The sequence below is a fragment of the Rhineura floridana genome, chromosome 1 (genome assembly GCF_030035675.1).
Source record: "Rhineura floridana isolate rRhiFlo1 chromosome 1, rRhiFlo1.hap2, whole genome shotgun sequence".
NCBI lineage: Eukaryota > Metazoa > Chordata > Lepidosauria > Squamata > Rhineuridae > Rhineura > Rhineura floridana.
Window position 1 is genome coordinate 78,856,269 of NC_084480.1, and position 12,658 is coordinate 78,868,926.

Genomic DNA, 12,658 nt, shown 5'->3' on the forward strand with positions numbered 1-12,658 from the left:
GGTTGTTAAGCAAGGGTTTCTTAGTTCAGAACTATAAGTTTTGTAAGGTTTTGTTTTGAAATGAGCTTATGGGAAGCATCAGAATGGCATGGGTGGTATTTTCAATTTAACATTGCGGAATGTGGAAAATCCACACTGGCTATAGTATACAGCCACTCTTGTGGCTGTATAATATCCATTTTTGGTTTTTCCTTGTTTTTTCCATTCCTTTTCCTTAATCTTCTTATCCCAAATTGAGCTTTCATTATTTTTTTTTTCTGATTTTGACTTTTGTAAATGTTCCTTACATGTTAAACTCTCATATGTAATTTTCCCCCAAGGAACTTTTAACACCCAGGATTGATTAATCCCAGTCTGTATTGCATATTCTTACTATTCTTACTGGAGTACGAGGTGATCTTTTTCATGCACACCACTTTCTTACCACTTTTAAAATCCTGGTGCCATATGAATTGAACAATTATAATTATATATTTTGATTCTTAGCCTAAGGATTTTTAGCAGTATCTGGGTCTTCTCAGAGCTGTGTGTGACTGTCTCTAAACAAATTAGTCTTGTGCAGCTTTGGGGTAATCTGAAAAGTTGTCATTTCTCTTAGATGGTGATTCTTTGGATGACAGTACAAACAATCTTATGGGTATGACAGGAAGGTAACACAATCTGAGAGTAAATACATGTTTTATAATTACCTTAAACAGAGTGTTAAGCGGCGGTAACACAGCCGAAAGCTCTGCTCATGGCCGGAATTCGATTCCAACGGAAGGAGGAAGTCGAATCTCCGGTAAAAGGGGTCGAGGTCCACTCAGCCTTCCGTCCATCCGTGGTCGGTAAAATGAGTACCTGGCATATGCTGGGGGGCAAAGAAAGGCCGGGGAAGGAACTGGCAATCCCACCTCATATATACGGTCTGGCTAGTAAACATTGCAAGACGTCACCCTAAGAGTCGGAAATGACTCGCACTACAAGTGCGGGGACACCTTTACCTTTTTTAAACTAATTTTAAAATGCTATTTGCTTTAGATTGCAGCTTCTTATGGGAATGTGATTTGTATCTTTGAGCCAGTTCAGCACCTAAAACAGAAGAATACTCATCATACTGTAAGTGATTATGTTTTCTGTCTTCGCTAATTATTTGCATAGTAGTTGTTGATTTGCTTTTGTTCCTTTAGGGACACAATAAACTTTCAATCAGTGTGTTATTTAATTATTTAATACATTTAGATCACACCTTTTCCCCTTGGAACTCAAGTTGCTCTATGTGGGGTTACCAGGTTGTCTTCCACTCAACCACCGACCAGATCCAAGGTTTCAGCGAAGTTGCTGTATCATGTGCTGAGACATGTGAAAAACACAAATCCCACTGCAGTGGATGAGTCAACAATTTAGAAGCTATATTATTTTTGCGGAAGAAGTCTGTGCTTTTCATGTAGTAATGTGAAAAAGGCATAATCAATACTCTGTTTCTGAACCCTTCCCAGGGATATTTTAAGGGAGTGGAGGAGGTCACAATAGCAATGCTTAGAGACCTTCTAGCCTTGTCAAAACAAATGATGAAGTGGTAACTGTCCCCCTCACAAAGAGTTTAATAATTCTCATATGTATGCTAGCATCAAGCCACTTAGACAGTTCTGTTACTGATGACTGATGGAAAGCAGAGGCTAAATAGATTCGGCTGTGAGGCTGTCCCCACAAAAGTCATATTGTCAGCACCTGGCATGATCTGCCTTCAAGCTGCTTTTTTGGCTGGGAAAAAATATGTCCTCACACACATCCCAGCACCAGTCCTTTAATCTCTGAACTCAAGGTGGACTTCTACTGCTGGCCCAGAAACTAATGCACTGAATCAGAAAGCATCACTCAATGATTTTCCACAGGAGGACTGCCATCAAGTGGTAACATAGCTCCACCTATCGTCCAAAGGCAAGAATGTTTTGAAGTCAAGACTAGGGGCATCAAGCCCCTCCCACTCTCCAGTTCATTCTTGCCTTTCGTCCGTGCAAGTTGGAGTATAAGATAGCGTAGATAAGTTTTGTGTATCTGTTAATTAATTTAGTGTGTGTGGGACTGATTGTTCTTTTTCTGTCTTTGTTTTTTATTGTCCTGGAGAATTTCTTTGGGGGGTTGCTCTTCGCCCTTGTTTCCTCAGTCCCTGCCTGAACGGCGACCTACTGGGAGACCGCAGCTGCGGCTCTCCGTTCCTCAGGCGGCGGATGCAGCCTTAATCCAGGAGCTTGCGGCTGCAGCTTCCTGCTCTGCGCCTCCGCTGTCTCGTGTATTTTATAGATTGCCGCCTACTTTCGCGGCGGCTCCCTTGGTCCTTCCTCCCCAGGAGCCTGCGGCTGCGGCTCTTTTTGCCTTTCCAGTGGCCCTTTATTTAGTTGGGCTGCTCCGTCTCCCTCCCTCCCCGGTTCGTTCCGCGGCATTTTAAATCTCGCCGCAACTGACCTCAGGAGCCTGCAGCTGCGGCTCCTTCCCGTTTTGCAGCTTTCTTTGCCGATCGCCCCCCCCCCCCGCTAGCTGCAACTGTCTCAACGACTGTAGGGATTTCGCAGGCCGTTCTGCCTCCTCGGCAGTGATTTTCACGGCTGGCCCTTAAAGCTGCGATTGCGTCCTTCAGCCCTACGGCTGTGGAGCTTATTTTGACGCCACTCTGCTGCAGCAGTGTTTTCGGGCGGCCCTGTTTCAGCTCACTGGTGTTCTTCAGTGACCGCCATTGCTTCTTCCTCATCCCTATGCTTTTCTGATTGGCTTATTTTCCCGCTCTTTTAGCGGGCGCCATTTTATTTGTTCCCCCTTTTCCCGCCCTTTCTGTTTAGCCCTTACAACAGTAAAGGATTCTTTTCAAGGCCTTTTTTGTCAGTTTCTGTGTGTGTGCTGCAGAGTACAATAATAGAGGATTCTTTTCAAAGCCTTTTTTGTCAGTGTGTGCTGCAGAGTAGAACACAGGTCTCTCAATTCAAACTGCTGACTGAGACTGACTACTGAAGCTGTTTGGAACTGTACATTCTACCCCATCCGTGGCCGTGTACCAAGCCTGTTTGGAACTGTACATTCTGCCCCATCCGTGGCCGTGTACCAAGCCTGTTTGAAATTGTACATTCTGCCCCATCCGTGGCCGTGTACCAAGCCTGTTTGGAACTGTACATTCTGCCCCATCCGTGGCCGTGTACCAAGGCTGTTCGAAATTATACATTCTGCCCCATCCGTGGCCGTGTACTAAGGCTGTTTGGAACTGTATATTCTCCCCCATCTGCTGGCGTATACTTAGCCATCTGAGCCGGTGCATTCTGCTCCATCCGTGGCCGTGTACTGAGCCTGTTGGGTCTGTACATTCTGCCCCATCCTTGGACGTGTACTGAACCCCCTCGAAATTATATGATGGCGGAACAGCCAGTGACAGCTCAGGCAACCAAGCCTAAACAATCTAAGGCAACCAAGCACAAGCACACTAAAGCGGTTGCCAAAACCAAGCATATATCCAGCCACAGCACAACCAAGCGGGCACGCTATGTCTCTGTCCCGGTTTCTGAGGAGGCAGGCCAAGAACCATTAACAAATCCCTTTAATTCTCTGGCCGCATCCTCCGAGGAGGACTTTGCAGGGTTTCCTGACCAGCCAGCAGCCAGCTATCCTCCTCCCATATTACCACCTAGGGCTCATTCATCTTCTCAGCCTGCTGAACCGCCCATATCTTTGCCTCTACAAGTGCAACCATCTCCCACACCGGGGCTGCAGCTGTCTCAGGAGTTCATATCACAACTACAAGACATGCTGTTGTTCTTCTCTCAAACGCAGTCACAGGTCACTGCCATGCCTCAGCGGAGTGTTTGCAGACAACCCAATGATATGAGCCACTATGCACGCAACGAGGCAGATCCATCATGCTCTCCAAACCCTTTTGACATTGCCAGGGGCAGGTTTGTTGATGACGTTTCTTGTGGGGAGGATCCATCATTTGCTATGTAAGCCGAAGGAGACAAGTGGAGTGATCAGTCAGAACAAGAGGAGGATACATCTTATTGCCTGTTTGATGCCTCCAATTATCAGCCCCTTGCTTGCAGAGTATTGAACAACCTTGGTCTCCAATCTACACAACCTGCAGCTACCACTCCCGCTATTAAAGGGGCCAGGGTCCTGAAATCCCCCACACAGCAGAGCACTACCTTCCTGTGCCAGATCCTATTGCCAAACTGGCCAAGGACGAATGGTCTCACCCATTACAAACACGCCGTTTTAATGCCCTTGCGGACAAGCTTTACTCTTTGGCTCCGAATTTTACAAGTAGACTGGCCGTCCCCGGCATAGACGAGCCGATTTCCAGTCTAGTCTCTAGACCCCTTTTGCCGAGGGAAGGGGACTCACATTTAAAGGACGCCACTGAGCGGAGGCTGGACTTTGCCTTACGCAAAAACCATGAGGCCACCGCTTTCTCCATGCGAGCCTCGGCATCAGCCTCCATCTTTTCCAGGGCAGCGATGATTTGGTTGGATGACCTCTTAGATGATCCTAATCCCGATCCTGTCTCTCTGAGGAGGTCACTGGTGAAATTACGCAAGATGGCGTCGTTTGTGGCTGATGCCACCTTGGACGCAAATCAGCTGGGAGCAAGAGCTATGGCAGCTCAGGTAGTCGCTCGGCGGACCCTCTGGCTTCGTCACTGGCAAGCAGACTCTACAGCCAGGGTTAACTTATCAAGGGCACCTTATTCGGGCTCATTACTCTTTGGCGAGGAAGCCCTAAAGGCAGTACTTGTTGACCCCAAGGATGCTTGGAAGCCTGTCTTGGCCACTGTCAGGAACATTGATCGCAGGCCCTTCAGACGTTTCACCTCATACCGCACGACCCAGCCCTTTCAAGGAGCGCGGCCCGGGGGACGAGGCTGCAATTTCTGAACCAATGATTTCCGTTCCTCCAGGGGAGCCTGGAACAGACGTTTCCCAGGCAGAGGTCAGTACCAGGGACGCAGAGGTACCTCAACGTCCTCATATCGGGGAGGGTCTTGCCAGCACAGACAGTACTGATGCGATACCGGTCAGGGGCAGACTGCTTCTGTTTGGAGACCATTGGCTGCGTCTGACTCAGGTCACCTGGATCAGAGATCTTTTTTGTTATGGCTATACACTAGAGTTTTGGGCAACCCCTCCAGACAGATTTCATCCCTCTCCTTGTCCCAAGGCACCATCCAAGCACTGCATCATGCAGACAGCCATACATCACCTCTTGGACACAGCAGCAGTAGAGCCAGTCCCTACAACAGAGAGGTCGGAAGGGGTGTACTCCCTCCTATTTACTGTGCCCGAACGAGATCTGTCATGGAGGGCAGTGTTGGACCTCAAGTTCATCAGCCGTTGCATAAAGTATTGCAGATTCAAAATGGAATCCCTCCACTCCATTATAGAAAGCCTTCACGAAGGAGACTTCCTGGCTTCTATCGACCTAAAGGAAGCGTATCTCCATGTGCCTATTTGCATAGCCCACAGAAAATTCCTTCGGTTTGCCTTCGGCCCCCAGCATTTTCAATATTGAGCAATGCCGTTCGGTCTCTCGTCTGCCCCAAGAGTATTTACCAAGGTGCTACTCATCCTAGTGGCTTACCTCCGGCTTCAAGGGGTGCATATCTACCCCTACTTGGACGATCTTTTAATACGGGCGAGTTCCAGGGAGCTCGCTCATCGCCATCTAAAGCTCACGCTCCATGTCTTGCAGACCTAAGGCTGGCTAGTCAATTTCGACAAAAGCCATCTCCAACCAACCCAACACCTACAACATCTAGGGGCGATGTTAGACACCCTGCAGGTGACGGTGTTCTTGTCTCCAGACCGCATAACCACTATCATAGACATCACATGGTCTCTGATGCACCACGCAACCGCGGACGTCATGCTTCTAGCAAGGGCTCTCGGAATGTTGGTGTCCACCATCCATATTGTGCCATGGGCTCGAGCCCATACTCGCCAACTTCAGTGGGCTTTGTTACCGTTTCAGCAGAACATTGCCAGGTCCAATCATCAAACAATCCCCTTGAACCCCGCACTGCGTCTTTCATTCCGCTGGTGGACGAGGGTCCAACATCTCACCTAGGGCACTCCATTCAGAGAACCCCACAGGACTGTTATCACCACAGATGCCAGTCTCCTCGGCTGGGGAGCCCACTGCAACTCCCAGTTTGTTCAGGGGGTTTGGACCGAAGCAGAGCAGACTCAGAGCATCAATTGGCTGGAACTAAAGGCTCTCCACTTAGCTCTGCTCCATTTTCAGTCTCTGTTCCCCTTGGACCATGTTCTCATTCGAACGGACAACACGTGTGCGAAATCTCATTTAAACAGACAAGGGGGAACCAGGTCCTGTTCTCTGCAGAACCTAGCTTACCTCATATTCGACTGGGCAGAACAGCATCTACAATCCTTGAAAGCAGAACATCTCAGAGGAATTTGGAATGTGACAGCAGACTGGCTCAGCAGACAACAGGTTTTTCTGGGAGAATGGAAACTTCATCCGACCATTTTCCATCTTCTCCAGCGTCGGTTCGGTGTCTTCTCAGTCGATCTGTTTGCCTCCAGTCACAATTGCCAGCTACCCAGGTACTTCACACGATACCTGGACACGACAGCGGAAGCGGTGGATGCTGTGTCGCTACCGTGGCCGGACGGGGACATTTGAGGTCTGCTGGCCTGTCCGACGCTGTTATTGACATTATATTGGCCTCGAGACGACCATCTACCACTCGTATATATCAACATATTTGGGTGGCATTCTCCAGCTGGTGTCAGTCCCAGCACCTCGATCTTTCCCAGGCCACAATACAACAGGTGCTGCAATTCCTTTATAGGGGCCTCATGATGGGACTTAGACCCTACACCTTACATCGACATGCGTCCACTCTGTCGTCCATTCTCTCAGTGTCCTCCGCTGGTGCTACTATTGCCTCGCATCCGTTCCTCAAACATTTTCTGAGGGGAACCGCTCTACGCTCACCGGCTGTATTCCACTGCTTTCCCTCATGGAGTTTGTCGAAGGTTCTGCAGGCTTTACAACGCCCTCCATTTGAACCCCTTAGGACTGTGCCTTTACGTCTGTTGTCATTCAAGATCCTGTTCCTGATCGCGATCACCTCTGCGAGACGAGTTTCGGAACTGGGCGCATTGTCTTCTGCCCGCCATCTCTGTGTTTTTCACAAGGACTCTGTTGTGCTGAAGACTGATCCTTCCTTCCGTCCCAAGGTCAATTCAGTTTTCCATTGCAACCAGGACATTGTTCTTCCTTCCTTTTGCCCGAATCCTACCCATCCTCTAGAGAAGGCTTGGCATTCGTTGGATGTTCGGACCCAGGATATATGACGAACTGAGTCTTTGTATCCTTTCATCCACGTTCTATGGGGCATAAAGTAGCTAATTCCACCTTATCCTGCTGGTTGCGCGCATGTATTACCTTAGCTTATGAGTCCCTTAAGCTTCCTGTTCCATCTAAAATAACGGCTCATTCCACTAGATCAGCAGCCACTACGGCTGCTTTTGCTACCAACACTCCTGTTGCTGATATTTGCAGAGCTGCTGTTTGGTCTACCCCACATTCGTTTATAAGGCATTACAAAATAGATCGTTATGCCTCTGCCGATGCCTCTTTTGGCAGGCGAGTTTTGCAACAGGTTCTTAATGATGATTAGGATGTGGGTGGTCCCTCCTTGTTATGGGCTGCTTTGGTACATCCCGCTTGATGGCAGTCCTGTGGAAAATGGACCATTGGTCTCACCTGAAGGGTGATTTTCATAGGAGGACTGCCATCACGACCCTCCCAGTTGGAGGATACCTAGATATTTTTCTGGGGTTTTTATATATTCCTGTTACGCTATTATATTTAGATTTACTAGTGAAGTCAAGACTGCTGTTACTGTTATATCGCTATGTTAGAGTCATATTATTATGAATATTGCTATTGTGTTATGTTCTTGCTGGTAGGCCCGTTGGCCTTTTTCCCTGCATTTTTAGATATCTCTCTTTGGACTCACTGCAAATGAACCGGAGAGTGGGAGGGGCCTGATGCCCCTAGTCTTGACTTCAAAACATTCTTGCCTTTGGATGATAGGTGGAGCTATGTTACCGCTTGATGGCAGTCCTCCTATGAAAATCACCCTTCAGGTGAGACCAATGGTCCAATTCCCTGCTTGCTGTCTCCATGGAAAAGACTTTCAGAGAAAGGAGTATTGATACTTCAGCTGAACCATTCACCTGAGAAGTTCTCAGGTTGGTACCTAGTAGAGGGACCTACTGCTGTCCCAAGCTGACTATACACTGTGGTCTCCCAGGACAAAATCACCTTGTGGTAGTTTGATTGAGTCAAACTACTGCAAGCCACTTGATTCATCTGTCTGCAGACAGTGGCTCAATTTGCCTGTCACACTTAGCCATTGTTTATTGCTTACTATGATGTGCAAACAGGGCCAGGATGAAGCTGTTTCACAGAGGCTCCTGTTCCCACAACTTTACATTGGCTCTAGACCCTTATAAGACTAAACAGCCAAATAGCCTTATAATAGCAATGGAATGAACACCAAGTCCTTCTGTAAGCAAGCTCCAAAGAGACAGCTTGCAAAATTAGTATGGCAGATGGTGGCTAAAGAGCAAAGGAAGAATGGGAACAGTTTTTTCCTTCCATATTTTCCCTTCATCTGTGTTCCTAGTTCTTCTCCATGCAATATAGCACGTTCTTGGTAATTAAGTTATTTAGAACGCCATCTATTACACTTTATAAATATTTCCATGCCTATTTCTCCAGATCTTGTATTACTGAACAAAAAGTAAGGAATAAATTCATGTTGACAAGTTCTGACTATAAAACTCAAATTTCATGTTCTTGAGCAATCTTGAAGTATTTATTGGAGTCATGTTGTTTGAAAGTATGTGAATTACAGGCAATGCTCTAATGAGAAGAAACATTAATATTATATCTAGGTCAGTCCTGGCATAATTTTCTTAAGGACCATTGAGTTCATCTGAACTCTTGATCCAGATTGTTTTTAGTAAAATGGATTATGAACTGATGTCACTTGTGTCTGAGGACTGAGAACAGTGAATTTGAAGGGCAGAACACTTTTTGTTCAGCCTACTGTGTGTTCCACTAGATTGTGTTGCTTGTGGGGATGTAGTATCTTTGAAAGAGAATAGACAGCGAAATCTGGTAGGCTGAACTGTTTACCTTATGCAGGTTCTTCAGTCAAGAATTTAGATGGAATAGTTCATACGTTAGATCAGTCTTCCCAACTTTATGTCCAGGTGTTCAGATTTCAACTCCCATCTATCATGGCTAATGGTCAGGGACGATAGTAATTGTATTCAACATCTAGACAGTTAGACCTTTCATAGCCAATTTTACAGGGTACCAGTTGTTGCATTGCCTTATTGCATTTATTTTTAGTGTTTTTCTTTATATAACCATGATCAGTAAGAATATGCCTTTGATTCTGTATTTAATGAAGTTTCAATTTAAGCTTGTAGAATTCATTTAGACTTGTCATTGAAATGTCAATTACTTGGAAATACTCTTATGGTTAGTGAAAAAAGTTTGTTAAATCTATCTTCTGAATTCCTTGTGTTTTAACTGAATATTTTTTAGAAGTTTGCAGAAACATTCCATATTGCATTTGTGTTTGGCTTTAGGGATTACATTATCAGTGGCAGAAGTCAGATCAAATTTCATTGGAAGATGCCGTACTTAATTTAACATGGGATCCTACAGGTAAAATTCAGAAACAACTTAACATTTTCTTCTCCCCACCTTTCAATGAATTCACTTGTGGATAGTATAATCAAAATACAATAAAATATGAAATTAATAAAAAAGGGCTTTTGATTTTTGCCTGTTTCTGTGGATGGAAGAGTAATGATGATCAAAGCTACCCTGTGAGACAGAGGAAGGAGTATTGGTGTCAGAAAAACAGTAGATCCTGACCCCTGCTGCTCTTATATTGTCTACAGTGACTAGTAGTGGCTCTCCAGACAGGGGTCTCTCTGAGTCCTACCTGGATATGCCAAGACTTGAACCTAGAACTTCCTGCATGTAAAGCAGATGCTCTGCCACTGATCTGCAGCCCTTCCATATTCCAATAGTAGATTTGGTTTGATTATTATTCCGCTTGATCTATATGTCCTTCTAACTTCCTAAATTTTTCTTCATGTTTATCCTCATGAAGATAATTCTTTATGCAACCAACCCGCATCTGTGCATAAGGCACTTGATGGTTGAAATAGAATTTTACTAGCCGAGTTGGTGTAGTTCGAACAGTTGCTGAAGTATCTTGCTGGTGGATGAAGCGAGATCAGTCTTTTCCTCCAGGCAACAAATAATAAAGATGGAATTCATTTGGCTAGATTGGGATGTATATCTGTGCTAATTGACTTCTGCCAGAAGCCGTACATTTTCACAATCTACAGGGCAGTCATTATTTCTAGTCTTTATATAAATGGTGTCGAAAGTTGTGTCATGAGTAATTCAGATTGATCATCTAAAAGTTTATAGTTTCAGGCATACATTTCAGTGTACATAATTTGATTTTATCTACTAATTTTAATTATGTGTACAAATTTGCAAACTCTAGGTTCACGTCTACTGACTGGTTCCAGTTGTTTGCAGCTTTGGTCTAATATCAGTTTTGAAAACGCATCAGAAGATGAAAATCTTGAAAAAACAGAAGCTTGGAATTGGAGAATCATTTGGCAGTGCAAGTAAGAAATATATAAAGACTAGCTTACATATTCTTTTGAACTTCAGTGGACTGGTGCCTTAGTCTGAGTAGTGTGTTTAATTGAGAAAAATGTTATAATTCAATTCACTTGGTTTGTTCAGTGGATATAGCGAGCAAATCAATCATTTTATGTTCTTCTCCAGATTAAGAGGTGGTATGTATAAGATACTTGCTTCAGTCCACACTGCTGTTGCCTTCCCTTCACCACGAATACAATATGAACCAGATTTTCCATTCATTTTTCATACTCTGTCCTCCCTCCACCCAAGATTCTGTTGCTTTGTTTGCTGCACACTGACAGCACTGGCAGTAGCAGCAAAAGGAAATCCTGATTTAGGCTGCAATCCAGTGCACGTTTACCTTGGAGTAAGTCCTGTTGAACCCAATGGAACTTACTTCTGAGTAGACATGTAGAGTAGACATGTAGCCTTAGAGCTGGTACTTCTCTGCTGCAGCATGATTGGATTGCCTAGTGTAAATCTAGCCTGTGCACTGCCTTTAGACACATTCATAGTATGTGCTGTGACTATTTAAGATTTTTTTTTAAAAAAAATAGACCTAAAGTTCTCAAATATGTTCCATCTCTACAATGCAGAGCATGTGAAAATGCCTATAAATATTTGGCACTCTTCTACTCCAAGAAATCACTGTGTCATTCAACATAAATAAATCAGAAAATACAAATACTAGAGCTAAGAAGTACTCTACAGATTCCACAGTGGGGACTAGGACACCCCCAAGTGGGCAATTTGTTCCTGCTGTTGCTTGAGGCAGAAAAACCTTAACACTCCACAAGAAACTCTCTGGTACCCCTCCCCGAGAGTGTCAGTTCGTTTTTCCTGCTTTACTTGAGCAGTATTGATTCACTAGAAAAGACAATAATGCCGGGGAAAACAAGGGAATAGAAAAAGAGGAAGACGAAACAAGAGATGGATTGATTCCGTAAAGGAAGCCAGAGACCTGAACTTACAAGATATGAGTAGGGTGGTTCATGACAGATGCTATTGGAGGTTGCTGATTCATAGGGTCGCCATAAGTCGTAATCGACTTGAAAACACATAACAATTGCTTTCACCGAGCTCTTCACTTCTGGCCTGTTCTAATTAATTGATCTTGCTTTCCTTGCTGGCTTTTGACTTGTTCATGTTTGACATGCTATGTTCATTGTGTTGGGGCATGAGTGGATGTGATTAGGGATTAAACCAATTAACTGATTTTCCAAAACTTTACCTTTGTAAAATATTTATTAATGTTGTAACTTTGTTTTTGGTAGGTGAGTTCCTGAGTAAACCACATAAACTGGATCATTTGTTTTGAGATTAATCATCTGCAACAAAAACAATATTAAAATTTCAAATAAGCTATTTTTCTAACTCAGCTTTTAACTCAAGTTGAGTTTTAGTAAGCTTTTGAGATTTCAAGTAATGTTTAACATCCTGCTTTTCCCCTCTTTTTTTCTTACTGTTTCACAGAACTGCTTCAGAAGTTCACCTAATGAAGTTTTCACCAGATGGAGAATTTTTTGCTACTGCAGGAAAGGTAAACCAGTTTATTAGGATTTGAAATTTATTTATTTCATGTAAATTTATATCTAGCCTTTCTGCATATAGCATTATGGTGACAAACAGTAATAACAATAAAAATATAATAAAATATCTTTTTTTAAAAATCCATAACATGAAAAGAATAGGTAAAACCAAAGACACTACATTGGTATTCTTACATCCACATACATTTAAAGTCTTCTCCCATCTCATGTGACTGCTGTTAGGATTGTAGATGAGGGTAGGGCAGTTCATGGCTGCTCTCAACTGTATAGGCTGGGGTAAAGGCTTATGTAGTATACTCAGATCAGGGGGACTTCCCAAGCTTAACCAGACAAGATCAAATATCCTTGCTCTCAAGACAGTAACTTTCCTG

At 44.3% G+C, this 12,658-nt stretch overlaps 1 protein-coding gene across 4 annotated transcripts in view; it reads left to right on the plus strand.

Annotated features, from left to right (window-relative positions):
- DMXL1 (Dmx like 1) overlaps positions 1-12,658 on the plus strand; it is a 144,252-nt gene that overhangs the window by 15,922 nt on the left and 115,672 nt on the right. For all 4 annotated transcript variants that reach the window (XM_061624653.1, XM_061624628.1, XM_061624644.1 and 1 more), the window contains exons 3-6: positions 1,021-1,098; positions 9,654-9,732; positions 10,592-10,718; positions 12,211-12,277. In XM_061624653.1, the coding sequence (XP_061480637.1) occupies positions 1,021-1,098; positions 9,654-9,732; positions 10,592-10,718; positions 12,211-12,277 (351 nt within the window). The remainder of the gene's footprint in view (positions 1-1,020; positions 1,099-9,653; positions 9,733-10,591; positions 10,719-12,210; positions 12,278-12,658) is intronic.